The sequence below is a fragment of the Prionailurus bengalensis genome, chromosome A1, assembly GCF_016509475.1.
Source record: "Prionailurus bengalensis isolate Pbe53 chromosome A1, Fcat_Pben_1.1_paternal_pri, whole genome shotgun sequence".
NCBI classification, from domain to species: Eukaryota; Metazoa; Chordata; class Mammalia; order Carnivora; family Felidae; genus Prionailurus; species Prionailurus bengalensis.
The window spans coordinates 47582995-47602300 of NC_057343.1; the positions used below are offsets into that span (position 1 = coordinate 47582995).

At 39.5% G+C, this 19306-nt stretch overlaps 2 protein-coding genes across 4 annotated transcripts in view; one reads left to right on the forward strand and one right to left on the reverse strand.

Moving 5' to 3' along the window:
- Positions 1-396: 396 nt before the first annotated feature.
- MZT1 (mitotic spindle organizing protein 1) lies at positions 397-19236 on the reverse strand. 2 transcript variants are annotated; one of them, XR_006297401.1, is made up of 4 exons: positions 18426-18625; positions 7956-8101; positions 3438-3632; positions 397-2153 (listed from the first exon to the last, which is right to left on the reverse strand). XR_006297401.1 is itself a non-coding variant. In XM_043580432.1 (3 exons), the coding sequence occupies exons 1-3, from the start codon at positions 18496-18498 to the stop codon at positions 2130-2132; spliced, it is 243 nt and encodes an 80-aa protein (XP_043436367.1). In that variant the 5' UTR covers positions 18499-19236; the 3' UTR covers positions 397-2129. The 2 variants fall into 2 exon arrangements, 1 of the variants encoding a protein (XP_043436367.1); XM_043580432.1 differs by lacking the exon at positions 3438-3632 and having other exon boundaries at positions 18426-19236.
- BORA (BORA aurora kinase A activator) overlaps positions 18146-19306 on the forward strand; it is a 28550-nt gene continuing 27389 nt past the window's right edge. Inside the window, exon 1 of one of the 2 annotated variants that reach the window (XM_043580414.1) lies at positions 18146-18399. In XM_043580414.1, coding sequence (XP_043436349.1) covers positions 18262-18399 — 138 coding nt within the window. In that variant the 5' untranslated portion in view covers positions 18146-18261. The remainder of the gene's footprint in view (positions 18400-19306) is intronic. The other variant, XM_043580422.1, reaches the window with a different exon arrangement.

Sequence of the window (19306 nt, forward strand, 5' to 3'; positions counted from 1 at the left end):
CAAACATGAAAAAAAATGTAAAAATATATATACATAAAATGTGGCTTAGGGCACCTGGGGGAGGGGCAGAGAGACACAGAATCCCAAGTGAGCTCCAGGCTCTGAGCTGTCAGCACAGAGCCTGACGAGGGGCTAGAACTCACAAACCAGGAGATCATGTGACTTGAAGTTGGACGCTTAACCCACCCAGGGGAAGCCTGGGCAATGCTAATATAGCTATCTCCTTTAAGTACCAGGAGAAAAATATTCCATTTCACACCTCAAGCCTGATTTTACACTGTAAATTTAGTCTGCCCTCAAATAGTCTTCATTCACATGTAACTAATCAGCATCTAAATATAAGAATACCTACAGAAACACAAGTTGTACACACAAAAGCATAAACTAAATCAAAAGTACATGCCAATACCACCAAAATGGTTTTATTTTTGTCACTGACAACATGCATAACACTGCCAATTGTATCATTATAATTTGTTTTGATTCCGTTAAATAGTACTTAAGTATGCATTAAAAATATATGTTTACATTTAAGTGTAACACATTAAAGTTCTTTGTAAACATACTCAATATATTTTCCTGCTTTGTTTCATACATAAATAACTTAATCTACAAAATCATAAATAAAACTATTAACTCTTGTGGCCTAAGGGTATATACAAATTTTGGAGCCTGACAAATGTGTTCTCTTTATGATTTTGTAAGTAACAACATGCAATATATGCAGTGTTTATTAACAAATAAATGATTTAGCATCACAAGTCGTTATTGTCTCCCAACCAGGTTCTGCCAATAGACCTTCCAGTGCCCTTGGTAAAGAGGTTATCCACTTACAAAGTCAAAATTAAAAGATGAGATTTTTACAACAGTACAGAAGGTTGCCACTTAGATACTACTAAGCCTTACTTTGTCTGAAGAAAAAAGCTGCTAAAGAGTAAATGCTTGTACTATCATTTAAAAGAATGCTAACAAAACCTAAAATAAGATCAGATTAAAATATTAGTCTTGGGGAAAATATTCCATTGAGATTCTGTTACAGGAGCAGAATTAGCACTATTGTAAATTTCCCAAAATTTATTTTGAACCATCACTTTGATTCATTAAAACTTTCAGGGAAAAAATAATGACACAAAAAAGTGACCTTAGAAAGTTGATACTTACAATTCCTGACATAGAACATTTGATTATTTACTTTTTGTTTAATGACTGCAAATATGTATTCCTTCAGAAAATATCATATTTGTTGAAAGATATTTCCTCTTTAGTGATTTATTAGATAACCACTCAAATTATTTTTCTGTAATAAAATTAAAGAATTTTGCCTGTTGGAAATGTTTCACTATGCTTTATTTTTCTAGGCCATCATGTTTAGAGTATAAAACTTAGAAAAAAAATATTATCAATTAATATTCTCATTAAATGTAAATAATCCAAATGACAAATAAAACTAAGCACTGTCATTACTTTTAAAATCTAAGTTTCTAAGTTTTATTTTTCAGTCAATACAAAAACAATCTGGTTCATACTATTAACTGCCAGAAAAACTTTTGTTTAAAAAACTAAATAGTCTTTGTTAAACAGCAGAAGAAAACAATGATTTCCATGCTCTTATAAGAAAGATTTCTGATATACCTAAGTCTAAATCAAATCCATAAATAAGGTGGCTGAAATTCTGTCAACTTTTAACCCAATACAACATGAATCCACGGTTATTTTGCATAAACAATTCAAAATTAAATTTTATAATGGAAATGTCAACAAGTCATAACTACTACATTACTTCTGATGGGCTCCACTATACTTCAACCAGGCACAGCAGATGTGCACATCTGATAGACAGACTGCTTAGAAAATTAAAGCTATCAGAGCTATAAATAAGGAATACATAAATATGAACCAGCATTAGAGCTGTTAAAAAAAAGTAAGATGTGATGTAAACACATCTGATAGTTCTCTCTGTAAGCCATTTTCCACTGATTTATAAAGCTATGGTTTTATAATTCTTTTAAAAAGGAAAAATGTTTCTACACTGCTGCATGCAGTAATTTCATTGTACATTCTTGACTACAATGCAATCTTCAAATCCTCTTGAAGAGCCTGACATATCTCATCAGGATTTCTCCAGAAAGTCAGCTTGTCGCATTTTCAGCAGCCTAGAACAAGAAAGTAAGTTTCATTATAACAAAATCATGGAAAAGACACCACAGAGATATATTTGTCAATACTGTACTGTCATTAACAAACAATTCCTCCCCCACATATACCAAGCCATCAGGATAATGCAGTGTTTTTCACTTTTTGCAGTACATTAGAACTACCTTTTGAACTACTGCTAGCCTAACAGTGGAAAATTGTTATATCATCTTAATGCAGTTAACGTAAAAATAAAAATATACTGCTACTGGAAAAACTGACCCACAGCAGACCTTGTCCACACACTGTATCCACCTTATCCAGTCTTTATTGGTTTATCTGTTTCTGCATGTTTCATTTTAGTGTGAAAAGGGGATTAAGAATGAAAAAGACCTCTCTGTTACAGGGCAGAGAAAAAAAGGGCAAAAGGAATACTGAACACATGGCTAATCCTGCTTCACCTATTTCACCAACTAGTATACTTTCCCCAATTATTCTGCAGGAATTTCCAGACACTATATTATTATCAGTAAATGATTTGATACAGATTTCTAAAAGATAAAAATTTAAACAAGTAATTTCTTAATTCCAAATATGAAAATGATGATTTTAAACAAGTGTTTCAGAAATACAGGGTAAACTTCTAATTCATGTATGTTTCAACTTCATAATTAAAACTTACTTTTATGTTTGGTCTAAGTTCGAAGGCCTTTCATGAAAATCACTTAACGTGCTGGGAAAATTGTAGTTCTCAATCTGAAACCTTCTCTCTGCAATCAACAGAACCTACCTCGTCCAGATAGTCGGCTATTCTAATTAGCCTTTCGCTTCTTTAGGTTTATTATTCACAAGGATTAGAAAACTAGTTTGAAAAACATTCCCCCTATTCTAAAAGATTTCTTACTTCTTTCTACCTTTATAGGTTCTTATATTAGTTTTAGCTACATACCTTTAGGCACTTTGTCTTCTTCCTAACCCACTTTTTAGTATCATCTACTTCAAAGAAGACTTGAAATAATATAGACAACTACAGAAATTTTTAAAAATTAAAGTACCTTTAACTTTTTGTCCAGCCGCATTCCATTTTCATACGAATTTTAGAGATTCTCCTCCAAGATACAGACATTGAAATAAGTATTTTCACCTAAACTAAGCAAACCATTAACCCTGTACAGCATTCCCATTACATGAATGTAGCACTACTCTGTTTGAAAGGACAGTAATGGCATCCTAGAGAACTAGTTACCAGATTGTCATTAGAGACTCCAAAATCTCGTAAGCATTGGCCCTGGGGAAAAACCAACCTTAACAAGTCTTGTCTTTCACACTTCCCTTTCCTGTGTACATTTATTCCCTCCTTTGGGAGGACGGGTGGGGACACAAGACTTATTGAATCCCTCATTTCTCTCCCAGCTGTCTCCAATGTCCTCATGCTGTACAAGACGTTCATACAGTGAGGAGACACGTCGGTCACCCTAAGATATCATCAGACAGGACAGCTGCAAGAGAAAGGGCAAGGCTTATTCTGCATAGGAATGCATCAACAGTACAATTCAAGGCCCCTTGGCACTAAAAGTAGAAGATACAGGAAAGTAGGTTTTGCTCAGAATTTCTGAAATCACAATGTGTGAATGATTACTTACACATAAATACTAGCTCTAAGGAGACAATACCAAAATTCAGTGTTGCTAGATCATTCATAAAGTCTATTTTTTAAAAACTGCACCTAATGTCCTATCTATGCTGTGAGAGATACACATAATGTGACATATCTATTGATGCTTAAGAAACTGACCTAATTGTGTTACACACAACCAGTTACTTTTACTATAAATGACTTAAACATTATCAATATACAAATGTATGAGAAAGAAAGGCAAAATAATTAATGAAGAATGGTTGCAATTTTCTACAGTTAACTAAAGAACAAAGGAAAAACTGGATGTTTCAGACCAACAGCTCCTTGCAACATTTCAGGATGTCCTCGATTTACATTTTACACATTCTAAAATAGAGTTAAGTACCATAATACAATTATATTCTAATCACCAGGATTTCAAGGTAAAGGCAGTAAAACATAATAGGAACAGTTTTTCCTTACCCTATTTTTAGTTCTGAGAGAAAAAGTATGAGAGAAATTAATTACTAGCAACCACCCAAAAAGGGGAAAACAACCATACATTTAAAAAGTCTATAAAGATGGGGCGCTTGGGTGGCTCAGTCGGTTGAGCGTCCGACTTTGGCTCAGGTCATGATCTCACAGCTCATGAGTTCAAGCCCCACGTCAGGCTCTGTGCTGAAAGCTCGGAGCCTGGAGCCTGTTTCAGATTCTGTGTCTCCCTCTCTCTGCCCCTCCCCAACTCATGCTCTGTCTCTGTCAAATATAAACAAACATTAAAAAAAAAATTTAAAAAGTCTGTAAAGAGTAAAGAGTGGTCAAGGAAAGACAGGTGTGGTTCACATTATTTTTAAAGTAGCATACCATCTAGAATGGTATTTGCCAAATATCACTGGTTATCTTGTGGGTGGTTCTGAAGGATTTGTTTCCTTCCTTAATACAAATTATATACAGATTTCAAAAATGCCTTTAAAGAAAACATGAAAAAGTTCTAATTAACAATTTTCTTCTTTGCTACAAACTCTTCAGGATTATCCTCCCGGTTTGTGTTTTTTTTTTAAATATTTATTTTGAGAGAGAGAGAGAGAGAGAGAGAGAGAGAGAGAGAGGATGTGCCTGCAAACAGGAAGGGGAAGAGAGAGACAGGGAGAGCCAGAATCCTAAGTAGATTCTGCACGGTCAGTGTGGGGCCAATGCAATGCTCGAACTCATGAACTGTGAGATCATGATCTGAACGGAAATCAAGAGTTGGACACTTAACCAACCGAGCCACCCAGTGCCCCAAGTCTGAATAGATTTTATAATTATTTAAAAACCTGACTAAAAGAACTTAGTAATCTTACATGCACAGTTAACAAAAGGTCCACATTCAGAATACTTAAGGAAAGACTACCAGTAAAAAAGGGAAAATAAGCCAGAAAAAATGGGCAAGCAACTTGAAACGGTTATCTCGCAAAAGAAAATGGCCAAAAATATGTAAGAACATTCAACCTCACTGGTATTAGAAGAAATGCAAATAAAACCATATAAGAAACCTACACATACCCAGCAAAAATGACTAAAATTAAAAACACTCCCAATATTAAGTATTGACAAAGACATGGAGCAAGGAAGGGAAATTCGTATGCTGCTGCTGGAAACAGAAATTAGGACAACTACTTTAGAAGAGTTTAGCATTATCTATTCAAGTTGAAGATAAACATAACCTAACAACCAAGGAACTTTATTTCTAGAATACACACCCAAAAGAAATGCATGCATATATGCATCACGAGACATGGACAACTATACTCACAGCAGCATATTCCTAATAGCCTCACACTGGAAGCAATCGAATGTCCACACAAGGTAGAAAGGATAAATAAATAGTAGTACATTTGTGTAATGAAGCATGATTATTCCAGTGGAAAGGACTGTGTTACAGCTACACACAACATAAATGACCCTCACATGATCCCACTCATAAGTGGAATCCAAAAAACAAAAACAAAATCAGAATCAGACCTATAAAAAGTGAACAAACTGATGGTTGCAGAAGGGAGCAGGGAGGCAGATGGGCACAACGCGTGAGGGGAGAGGGAGAGCCAGGCTTCCAGTTACAGAATGAATAAGTCACAGGAATAAAAGGCGAGGCATAAAGAAATATAGTGATGTCATGGGACAGATGGCAGCTTTTGGTGAACATATAACAAAGTATAAACCTGTCAAGTCACTAAGTTGTACACCTGAAATTAATGTAACATTGTATGTCAACTATACTCAAAAAAACCAGAACACAAAAACTCTCTCAAACATGTTAAATGGGGGCGCCTTGGTGGCTCAGTCAGTTAAGCCTCTGACTTCAGTGTGGGTACTGATCTCGTGGTGCGTGGAGTTCAAGCCCCGTGTCGGGCTCTGTGTTGACAGCTCAGAGCCTGGATAGAGCCTGCTTCAGATTCTGTGTCTCCCTCTCTCTGCCCCTCCCCTGCTCATGCTCATGCTCTGTCTCTCTCTCAAAAATAAAGATTAAAAAAAACCATAATGTTAAATGAAGAACTAGGTAAAGACTGTGCTCTAAGATTCTCTTTATATCAAGCTTGAAAATTTTATAAAATTAGCCTGCAGTGTTTAAAGACCCATGTTAGACAGTAAAACTGTTCAAAGAAAGTATCTACCATAAAAGTCAGGACAGTAGCTACTGGAAGGGGAACAGGACATGTTAGTGATGGGGGAGCTCCCAGGAACTTCTGAGTGCTGGCAGTGAGAACTGTACGGATAGTCTCTTTATGATAAATTTTTGCTCTGTGAATATGCTCTGTTTACCTTTTTGTGTTAGTTTCCCTCCTAAAGAACCCTAGCCTTCTTTCATTTTGTCCCGGTTGCTTTCAGTCAGGCTGGCAGTGTTCTGTGCACAGACAGTTGACTGCATCTAGGAGTCATGCACATAATCTCCTTACCACATCCACACCCTGGGCCTTCTCTCCAGAGCATGCTCTGGGGTAAGGCTGATAATTTTCCAAATCAAGTGGTGGTTCCTTTTCACTTACCAGTTCCTTCCTTGATTTCTCATTCCTCTTATATTTTATTTTTCAGTAGCAAAGGAAAAATCAGACTGCACTTTCCACACTTTGCTAGGAAATTTCCTCTGCTAGCTATCCAAGTTCATCACTTACAAGTTTTATTTTTCTTCCAATAGTAAAACATAATTGAGCCAAGTGCTCTGTCACTTTATAGCAAGGACGACCTTCCCTCCAGAGTTCAATAATATGATCCTCATGAGGTCTCACCAGAAGCCCCTTTAATGTTATTTCCAGCAACATTCTGTTCATAATAATGTGTGTATTCTCTAAGACAAACAAAGCTTTCTGTACAGCTCTCCTCTCTTTTCTGTGCCCTCACCAGAACTGCTTTTAATGTCCACATTTCTACCAAGTTTTTTCAAGGAAATCTGGGCTCTATTAAGTGGTGTAAAATTTTCCCACCTCAACCCATCACCCAATTCCAAAGCCACTTCCTCACTTGTAGGTGTTTATTACAACAGCACCCCACTTTCTAAAAGTGAAATCTGAGTTAGATTTCTAGAGCTGCCATCACCAGGTTCCAAACAAACTGGGTGGCTGAAAACAACAGAGATTTATTTTCTCACAGTTTTAAAGGCTAGAAGTCCAACATCAAGGAGTCAGAAGGCTCTAGCAGAAGATCCTTCCTTGCCTCTTCCTAGCTTCTGATGGCTGCCAACAATCCTTGGCCACCACTCTCATCTCTGCCTCCACTGTCACAAGCCATTCTCCCATGTCTGTCTGTGTCTCCACATGGCACTCTTTTCGTGTATCTTGGTCCAAATTTTCCTTGTCTAATAAGAACATCGCTCATTAATCCATTATGAGCTCACCTTAACTTAATTACACCTGCTGATACACTATTTCCAAGTAAGGTCACATTCACAGGTACCGGCCTTGAACATATCTTTTTGGGCACAGACACAACGTTAGTCACAACACAAGGAAAATTCTAAACACAGCTGGAGACTTCTGTGAGAGACAACATGGTCCACGATAGTAGCAATTTTTGTAGTTGAACATATGCTACAAAGATCCTGGTTTTCAGAATTTCTAATGGTGACAGAAGTTAATTTAATAACATTTAACTAGGATCTTTCACATAAATCCATTAAAAAATAAAAAAGTATTTTTATTTATAATGAACTAACATACAAATCTCTAACCTTTAGTGCTTCAGTGGCCTTGCGAAGTTCCTTAATAACCGACGATAAAGCTTCTGGGTTAATTCCTTGTTCACAAAGACGTACACAAATAGACAGAGTTTCCATATCTAAGCCAGTATTCAAAATTCTTGAAATTTCCAACAGAACTGAAAAAGACATTGAGAAAACTTCAAAAAAATTACATTTAAAAATATGCACACATTACTGTTTTTAATTCATAGAATACTGCACAATATCAAAGAACTAGCACAGCATCCCTAGATTTTGAAATTGTCAAGTATACTGTCTTGCTCTTACTTAGTCCTAGAACCAAAACTAGACTTACACCACCCTCCCTCCGCATAACTGCATTTTACACTGTGATTTATATTCTACCACTCACTTAATATCAGTATATGCATCATAATCAGGATTATTCTGAACATTTCCCCATTTTTTAGTAACCTTTTACAATGTAATTTAGTCACATAACATCCCATTATATGAAAACACCATACATTACTTAGCTATTCTATTTTAAGAGTTAAGTGGGTCTCATGTTTCCCCCACTGAAGTAATACTGTGATAAGCATCTGTACATACTAATTTCATTTTATTAGGATAAATTCCTAGAAGTGGAATTGTTCAGTAATGTACATATTTAAGGCTTTAAAAGTGCTTAGAAGCGTCTACAATTTGACGGAATCATGTCTGTTGAAATCTAATAGTAAAAAACAAAAGTTTATTTTTTAACTTCATTTTTTATAGTTACTTCATTTTATTGTAGTTTATAAAAGTAATTGACATGAGAAACACTAGCAAAAAGCAGCACAGAATATAAATACATTGGCTTCATTAAATTTTGTTTTATGGTGGTTGTTCCCCAGAGCATGTTTAGAATTTGTTAAGTCAATGGTCAACATATTATCTATTGCTTCCTGTATTACTTTCTCTTGGCATTATATTTAGAAGGTTATTCCCCATGCAAAGATTATAGAATTATCCATCAGTATATCCTTCCGTCACTTCAAAGTTTATTTCCTGCCCACCTATAAACATTTAAATATTTAACTCCCTGGAGTTCGGGTGGAAAATAGGATCTGAAATAAGTTCACTGCCTCAATACTATTTGTTGAGTGACTTATATTTTTACCATTCAATTAAGATGCCACCTTTGTCACATAGTAAATTCCCATTTACCTATGGATTTGTTGCATGTCTATCTTATTTAATTACTAACTTTTATCAGCATGTAGAAGGTTCAAGATTCTTTGTAATCTTTCATCTTTGTAAGCTTTTTTGTTCTCTCAGTGAACTTAAAAATCCTGATCAATTCCAAAAACAAACTCCAGGTGGATTCTGACTTGCATTGCATAAAAACTACGGTGTTGAATGGACAAGTTAACAATACTGAATGATCCATTAAGTCTAACTCCTTCTGAAAACTATTACACTATTCACAATGTGCATGAAATGGACATTCACCTTTTTATATTAGACATTCATTTTCATCTCCAGAATTTCAAGTTTTTTAAAAAAAAGTCTCCCATGCCTCTAATTAATTTTTTGAACACATGGAGTACAGTTCTAAGGTCCTTGTCTTGCTAATTCTAACTGTGTCAATTTTGGGTCTGTTTCAACTGATTCAATTTTCTCCTATCATTGGTTGCATTTTCCTGCTTTGTATACTTAATAATTTTTTATTAGATGCTTGACATTGTAAATTTTACCTTGTTGGTTGATAAGTATTTCTGTACATATTCTTAAGCTTTGTAATGAGATGCAGTTAACTGAAAACAGTTTGAGTCATTTAAGATTTACATAGTCAGGATTAGAGCCCTGTTTAGTGCACAGCTAACTGTTCCTCATCACTGAGGAAAGATGCTCCTGAGTACTATACTCAATGCCTTGTGAATTATGAAGCTTTCCATTCTGGCTGGTAGAGAGAAGCCTTGTATAAGCATGGTGTACTGTTCCTTCTAATTCTTTTGGATGCGTTTTCTAGCTTTTTGGGTACTTTCCTCATACATATGTGCTAATCAATGCTCTTCTGAATATTTGAGGAGGACCCTTCTCCTGATCTCCAGAATCCTCTCTCTGTAAGCTCTTTCCTCTCAGGTATTCTGTCTTGCAAACTCTACCTGCCTTGGTCTCCCTGGACTCAATAACCTCCTTTTGCTAACTCAGGGGGTCCAAAGAGTTCTACCTGCTGGGAACTCTCTAAAGGTACCAAGAACAGGAAAGTACTGGGCTCACTTCATTTACTGTGCTTAGGATCACTTTCCTTCACAGCCTGATGTCCAGTGTCTTGAAAACCATTGTTCTGTATCGGTTTTGTTGTTGTTTTCCAGGCAGGAGGGTAAATCCAGGTTGTTCCTCCACCATGGCTGGAAGCTGACAGCCCTTTCCATTTCATTTCTTCAGTCTGGATATGCCAACATACCAATAATGCTCTTCAGTTGTATGTAGGCTGTAATTTATGTTATGTTGAATTTATTTCACTAACTCTATTTTGAGATTTCTAATTTCCCCTCAGAATTGCTTGTTGTTTTTAAGTTTATCTGAACTTTTTAATGTTTATTCACTTTTTGAGAGAGAGAGAGAGAGAGACCACGCGTGCATGCGCACGAGTGGGGAGCGGGGAGAGAGGGAGACACAGAATCTGAAGCAGGCTCAAGGTTCTGAGCTGTCAGCACAGAGCCCAACAAAGGGCTTGAATTCAAGAAGCCCTGAGATCATGAGCTGGCTGAAGTCAGACGCTTAACCAACTGAGCCACCCAGGCGCCTCTATTTAACCATTTTTGAAAGACAGAGCAGGAAAGAGTTCAAGTAACAGTGGGGAGTGGGGGGGGGGGAGTGGGCAGAGAGAGAGGGAGAGAAAAGAATCTCAAGCAGGCTCTGCCCAGTCAGCAAGGAGCCCCAACGTGGGGCTAGATCCAATGAACTGTTAGATCAAGACCTGAGCCAAGATCAAGAGTTGGGACGCTTAACCCTGAGTGACCCAGTGCCTCTGCTTGTTATTTCATAGTTACATGCTTTTTTATAACCACTTATTTCATGACTGTTGTTTCTGCCTTTACCTATTTGAAAGTATATTATCTTTGGCCATTTTTGAGATTTGTGTTTTCTGTTTCTTTAAGTATAAGCCAGCAGGAAAAGAGAATGCTTAAGTGTCTGCTCTCTAGAGGCTAAGTACCTCTTAGGTGAGTTCAAATGTCACCTTCATTACTTAGTAAGCAAGGTAACCTTTCTATGCCTTTATTTTATCATTCTGTGAAAGTGGGGTAATAATACTTTACAGGATCATTGTGAGGATTACAGGACATACGCAGAACGCCGTGTCCACTGGCATCTGGTAGTGCTCAAAAAAAGAGTTACCTGTTACTACTAAACTTTCTCCCTCTTTTTCAATTTGTATGTGAGTTGTTTATGTTTTTCATCTACCTTAGGTACTTCTGTGACTTCTGGTTGGAAGCTCATCTTCCAAAGGAGATCTTTATTGATGTCCTGAATTGGAGAAGCATTCTTGGACCGGTAGTGTCACACCAGCCCCAGCCCTCTGGATCAGACTGGTGGAAACACCCTGGCTCCAGACCCACAGGACGCACGGACGGTCCTTCCCAATCCCTGGCCGTGGCAGATGGCACGTTTCTGGCCCCAGCTTCTCTCGGGCAGGGCAGCATGCTTTGTCAGGTTTCATTCCCAATCGCCTGCTGTGGTGCCCATCTGCTCTTCTCTTTGGGGAAAACCTCTCTTTCTAACCAGGAGATCTTCCTTTCTTGTTTTTAAACATTGCTGGGCTGAAAATTGCATGTTAGTATTATTTCCGGTCCTTTTTATATGCTTGGAGCAGAAAGTTTCGGCAAGTGCTCAATCATCATCAATTTTGATAGTGAATCATCAATTTCTTTAATTTTTAGTTTTGATTGTTTTCACAAATTCATTCTACCTTGCTTTGGTATATTCTAAGTGATTAGTGCAGATACCCATAATATGCTCGTAATACTTATTTTTATTTTGTAGCCAGTCATCTTTAACTCTACTGAAGTTTTTTGGTTTTCAGTTGATTCTCTTGTGTTTTCTAATAATCATTTTACCTACAAATAATAGTTTCACATCTTTCTTAACAGTCTTTTCCTTTTCTTACTTAGCACTATCTGCTAAAACTTTCCTATTAATGCTTAAAAAAGGCAGTGAAAGCAGGTATTTCTGATTTTATTTAGAATGCTTTTAACATTCATGTTAAGGATGATGGTGATTTCATATAGCTATCCTTTGGTGTAGCATTTACTGTCTTCTTTGCTAAGACTCTAAAATTAGGAAAAAAGTGTTGAGTCTTATGAATACCTTTTCAGCAAACACTGAAATAACCAGGTAGTTTTCCTTTTTACATAGCAAGAGAGTACATTATGTTGCCAGACTACAGTCACAGAAGAACAATTAAGCATGGAAAATCCCTACTTTTACTGTAAGCAGTTAGCAAGCCTGCTCTTTACCTTGAAGTAGAATAGATGTTACCTCATTCCTCACATTGGTCACTGTAAACATTTCCCTGAGAAATAGCAGGAAGAAAGAACAGTCAGGGCCCTGCCTTCTTGGCCTCCAGAGCAAGAATGTGCAGGTATGCTCAGGTCTCATAGGCTGCATCTCTCAACAGCGACACTGCATGACTTCTGACACTAGGCTTAAAAAGATGACTCTCTCTTGAGACACTCTCCCTGGCAACCCAGCCACCAACTGGGAGCAAACCCACATGTTCCAGACAACAGCCCTGCTGCAGGCCCAGCTAATAGGCAGTGTCAACTAGAAGATATATGAGTGGGGTGCCTGGGTGGCTCAGTCGGTTGAGTGTCTGACTCTTGATTCCGGCTCAGGTCAGGATCTCACAGGTCATGAGTTTCGAGCCCCACGTCAGGCTCTGTTCTAACAGTGCAGAGCCTGCTTCAGATTCTCACTCTCCATCTTTCTCTGCCCCTCCCCACCGCTTGCTTGCTCTCACGCTCTCTCTCTCAAAATAAGTAAATAAACTAAAAAAAAAAAAAAAAATAGAAGATACGTGAGTGAAGAAGCTTTGGGATGACTCTAGAATAAGCACTAACTGCAATGCACGAGAGACCCCCAATGAGAACTACCCAGACAAGACTGGCCAATGTCCAGAACTGTGAGAGACAAGTAACTGTTGCTGTTTTATTTCACTAACCGTGGGATGGTTTGTTACAGGACAGCAGAAAACCAGAACACATACTCTGACCCTACTCCAACTCACCAACATTATCATCACCATCATCATTAACTGATACCGACAAATTCTCCTCTCCAGTTTTCTCTTCCTGGTAGACCCCTATCCTAAATGCTCTGCTCGTTCTTCATGCCTTTGTTCATGCTTTTCTCCTCTGCCTTTTTCTATGTAATTCCATGCTCTCTTTCAGGTCCATCTCAGTACTAGTATTTCTTTCCTTTAAGCTTGCTTATAAGATTTATGTTGATCTTTACTTCCTAACTTCATAACCTGTCGGTAATAAGTACTTCTATAGTGCCTACTGTGTAATTGGTACTTACATGTATTTTATGCCTATATTACTGCTGTAAATATAGTTATGAAAAAGGTAAATATGGTCCCAGTCCTCATGAAATTATGGTGTAGGTGAGACAGATATTGAAGTAATAACTGATCCTTGTTAAAAGGGAAATAGGGACAAGAAAAGCATACCTCCAAAACAAATTACAAGGACATCCTACTTAGTTGTGACAGTGTTTAGGAAAGATTTGTTCTGAAAAAGTGACAATTAAACTTAGACTTCAAGGGTGAAGACAACCTGAATAATGCAGAGGCAGGAAAAAGTGCAAAGAGAGGGAGAGTGAAGAAAACAGCTTGTGCAAAAGTTCCTGTGCTAGACAGAACTTGGTAAGTTCACAGAATAAATTCATAGATCTGAAAGGCTCTTCATGTAAAGGCAATGTAATTACAGGGGGAACATAGGTGTAAAATATGTGAAAAGATAGACATGAACACACACTAAGGCTCTACTGAAGATTTCAGAACTTTGGCAAGATATAAAAACAGGAGTATACAAACAGATTTTCATTTTTAAAAGACTCTGGCTGCATAGTATGGAATAGATCTTGGAAAGACAGCCCAGTTAAGTTGTTGCAATCTTGGTGATGGAATGGCAGATGGCATGAACAGGAGAGATAGAGACAAGTGGTTCAATTTGAGATGTAGGAAGAATTGAAAGGGCTTAGTAAAGAAAAGAAGGCAGGGAAGGTCAAAGAAAGAAAAATGACTGCTAGGTTTATTTCTCCCATCAGTAATTAGACTGACAGCAAGGAATATACATTTGTTTCACTGACACTGCCTTGTACACTGTGAACTCTCTTAACTCCTTTTTCTAGCTGACTACCTGGTATATAACTAAGCAGCACTACAGTGAAAGATAAAGAAGTTTGGTTTTTTTTTAACACAATTGTTAAAAACCATAATTACCAGTAGGAATTGGAGGCATAAAGAAAATACAGGAAAACAAAACTCAAAGTATGAAACTATCAATAAAGAGTATCTAAAATTTCAAAACGCTGAAAAGCAAAAAAAGGTCACTGAGTACGCTGGAGGACAGAGAGAGGGGTAGCTGAAAAGGCTGACATTAAAAAAAAAAAATTTTAATGTTTATTTATTTTGGAGAGAGAGAAAGAGACAGCACAAGTGGGAATGGGCAGAGAGAGGGAGACAGAATCTGAAACAGGCTCCAGGCTCTGAGCGGTCAGCACAGAGCCTGACGCAGGGCTCGAACTATGGGCCATGAGATCACGACCTGAGCTGAAATCAAACACTTAACCAACTGAGCCACCCAGACATCTGGAAAAGGCTGACATTTTAAAGAAGGAATCTGGGAGAGAATGTTAAGAATCTAAAAATGAGAGCAGGGGACTGATACAAGACCGTATACTAAATTAGGACCAGAATCGGTCAGGTTCCTTTCAGAGTGAGCCACATAGATAAACTATAAAGTCTACTTGCTTCTGAAGTATCATCAAAATGCTTTTATTTCATAATAAAAATAAAAATGTTCATAGCTGAGTTCTACAACCCTAACATCATTCAGATCTGTTAAAAGATTAATTTACTATTAGCTGACTCTAGTACTGATGGGAGAGGAGTAAAATGAGGAGAAATATACTAGACCTTGAAGGAGGGAAGTCAGATTCAAAAACTTTTGGCTCTCATGGGTGGATATAAATACAGGGAAACCCCACATTAACAGAGTTTCATATATTAATGCTATTTGGGTAGTTCAGTCTAGCCCGTTGGGCAAGCTAAAGTTTTATTTCTGGGAATGAATGTGAAGGAAGATGGGATTATAAAATGACAACATGTAAACTTGTCCAATTCAGTGTATGGTCAATTATTTATAGTGTGTCACTGTGTTTACCTTTGTGTCTCAATTATTATAGACAACATGGAAAATATAGTTTTGTTAACTTTGCAATAATTCAACTTCACATTTTATGTGACTGTCTTAGACTCTAATTATGGCATGACATATGGCAGGGATTTTCTGTAAGTTTAGAGTTCTAATGGACATAATAGTCCCTAGCTGCCACATTTAACAAATGGTGATCCAGTGCCAACCTGGGGCCTTTCTATCTTGAGGTTTGTGGGCAAATTGTGTATAGAGGAGCAGCATTCTCAAAGTCACATAGCCTCTCTTTGAATTTTTATTTTTAAAACAATCTGTCAGGGGCACCTGGGTGGCCCAGTCAGTTGAGCATTGGACTCTTGATTTTGGCTCAGGTCAAGATCTCACGGTTTGTGGGTTCGAGCACCGCGTCAGGCTCTGCACTGACAGAGTCTGCTTGAGATTCTCTCTCTCCCTCTCCCCTGTGTGTGAGTGCTCTCTCAATAAATACACTTCATGAGGCGCCTGGGTGGCTCAGTCGGTTAAGTGTCCAACCCTAGATTTTGGCTCAGGTCACGATCTCAGGGTTCAGGAGTTTGAGCCCCACATCGGGCTCTGTGCTGGCAGTGTGAAGCCTGCTTGGGATTCACTCTGTCTCCCTGTCTCTGCCACTCCCCAGCTCTCTCTCTCTTTCAAAGCAAATACATAAACTTTAAAATAAACTTTAAAGAAAAAAAGTCATTTCTTCACTTTTTCACATGCTTATACTCTCAATAATCATTTTACACACACTTCTCAGTAAAAATCTTGATGCAACCAATACAATCAGTTCTCATTTGTACATTGGCAATTCCACCAGCAATAAAATGTGAGTTTTCCATTCAAATGGGATTCTATGGCCATATAAATAAGGACCTGAGCATAGCTAACATAAGAAAACTAACAGGAAGTGAGGCCTCTTACTCTCCATTCGGTTAGAAAACCCACTGGCTTCCAAGCAAAGATGTAAAACAAAACCAGCATCGCCCCACTTTTTGAAAGTTCGTCTCCACTTAGCTTTTACGAAAGATCTATATTAGTAGCTATTTTTGCTAACCAAAAGAAATCCAAAGAGGGTTAAAAAAAAAAAAGGCAGAAAGTGAAAATAGTGTTCAGTGCTTGTTTGCAGCAAGCCATTAGCATGTAACCCCAGCATTTCTGAGCATCACTGCCAAGCTCCTTCCCCAGGAATTACACTCAGTATCTACCATCAAGCTGCCAGAGCTTTGAACTATTACCGGGAGCACATGTGCTTTATCTCCATTTCTTTTGTATATCTGTTAACAAGATGTGTCTTAAGGTATAGAAAAGTCCAAGAAAGATTATTTTCTGGATTTGAGAACACTCAAAAAATTTTCCATATAAGTTAATACTAACTGCTTCTTCACTTTATACCATTTCAGCTTAGGAAAATTTTCATGGGAACACTGCTTTCAGAAAGCTGGTGAAACCTGTAATGTTATACACATATCACTTCTTTCGTATTTAAGTCCACTTACAAAATAAAACTAATATGCTGTGGTACACTGAGGAAGAACGGGAAATAAGCTGAAAATGGTGTTAAGAACAAAATTCTACGTTTCGGAGAAATACCAAATAGATTCTTGGTAAGTAAAACTTAGATGCAAAGATTCTAATAATATAAGTAGTTCCTTAAAAAGGAAGCAGCGGGGCGCCTGGGTGGCTCAGTCGGTTAAGCGTCCTACTTCGGCTCAGGTCATGATCTCACAGTTCATGAGTTCGAGCCCCGTGTCGGGCTCTGTGCTGACAGCTCAGAGCCTGGAGCCTGCTTCACATTCTGTGTCTCCCTCTCTCTGCCCCTTCCCTGCTCATGCTGTGTCTCTCTCTGTCTCAAAAACAAATAAACATTAAAAAAATAAAAAGGAAACAGCAACCTGTGCAGAAAAAGCAAGAAGCCTTATTAAAAGCTCCCATAAGAAACAGCTGAATCACTAAGTGGGGCCCTACAGTAAAGCAAACAAGGAGATACAGCGGGAAGGCTGACACTACTTAGTGAGAACTGCACGCTACAGTTAGGGTTCAATAAAGATGGAGACTGATGTCAGTATCCACTGGAAAATGTCAAAAACGCAATGTTTTAACATCCATCAAACACACATAGGTGGATGCGAATAAAAAGGAGACAAAGGATTCTGCAAGTGGGATGTACGCATAACATAATATAAAAATAAAAGTAACTACTTTTTGATCACCTTTGATACGCCTTTACCTGGTTGTCTTAAATATTCACAATAACCTCAGGAGGAAGTGATCTCATTTTACACAGAATAAAGAAAGAAGCAAGCTCAATGATGTTTAAGTAGCTTGTCTAAACTCACCCCCAGGAGTACAAAGTGGCCAAGCCGGCAGAGAGTAGAGAGAACAGAAAGGGTAACTCCAAGACACGTCTAGCACGTGTGCGCAGGCTTTACGCCCGCTTGCTTGCGGGCGCGAAAACAGGTTAAATACACCTACAGTCTCAGACACGGGCGTCACTTGATCCAGGACGAACAGAGCAGTTATGAAGGGGTTGACCTAACAAGCGCCTACTGTACTGCTAAGAGACAAAGGACACAGAGGTGACCAAACACACAAGGCCACTGTCTGCAAGGGGCTTACAGACCTGCAGACTGTCCTCGCTCGGGACTATAAGCAAGGGGGACTCTGCACCAGGCCCGGCTCAGAAGTGGGTGCGTGGGGCGACAATGGCTCCCGAGGCCTGCAAGGGGGGACAGGACAAGAGGACCCGACGCAGCGAAGGGGCGTGGCGCGCGGGGAGGGGGCGGCGCGCGGCTCCCGCGCGGTAAACACGGAGCGCGTGCCGGGCTGACGTGGGGGCCCGAACGTCGTGCGCGCGACAAACTACGCAAGAACGAAGAGACAACTCCCAAAGGATGGGGCCATCAGCCCTACGGCCCTGGCGGGTCCCTTGGGAGAACCCTCAAAGATGCTGTTTGGGGCAGGAAGTGGACCTAAAGTCCTTCTGGACTCATCGCCGCCTGGGAGGCCTGGCTGCGGGAAACGGAGACAAGGTAAAGGGGGACTAACGGGCACTCACCATCCATGGTCTCCCTCACCGCGTTCAGATTCGCCGCCGCCGCCGCCGCCCCGGCACCGCTGCTACTCGCCATGGCGGAGGCCGAGGGAGGCGGGAAAAGGGCCTGACCCGGAACTGGAGCGCCTTCCTTTCTCCTGGGCAATCACACCGCGCGTCCCCAGCTCACGCCGGGCAGGCTCCGCCCCTCGCGCTCGTCGCCAGCGTGGGGCTGCGTTGATTTAAATTTGGAGCCTCGTTACTCAGCGCGGAATGTGAAGCGAGGAGTTGCCATTCGAATTTACTACGCGGCCTCGATGCGATTGGTTGGTTCGCGGACAGCGGTACGTCGCGATTGGCTAGCTCCCCACAAGGCCCGTGCCCTGGTTGGCCTAAGACAGCGCGGAAGCGGGGAGTTAAAGAGTCTGTGCTTGTCGTGGGAGCTGGCCTGGCCCCTCGGGAGCGCCCTGGAGTTGCCTATTGGGGGGCTTCCTTTTTACACACACCACTAGGTATGTTCTTTGTAGTGCCTGGCCTTTCCTCTTGTCTGGAATTGGAGAGATCACTTTTCCTTCCTCGGAACCCACCTGCCCACTGTCCCCGGGGTGAATGGGAGCAGCGAGGGAATAGGTGAGGAAGAGTTGGGGGGGGGGGGACGCCAAAGTATGATCGTGTAGGGTTGGGGGTGACACTGGCTTGAGTGTCCACCCTGCTCCTCACCCAACGAAACCAGCTGCTTCAGCCTTCCAAGAAGTGGATTCTTTATCCACGGTCGTATCCCCTGATGACTGAAAGCAATGCAGTCTCTCCTTCTACCCTGGAAGTCAGCGAAAGGAGGATGTTTGAGGAGAGGCAGCCAAAGGCGGTTAATTTCTTAGCCCTCATCAGTCATACTTATTTGATTG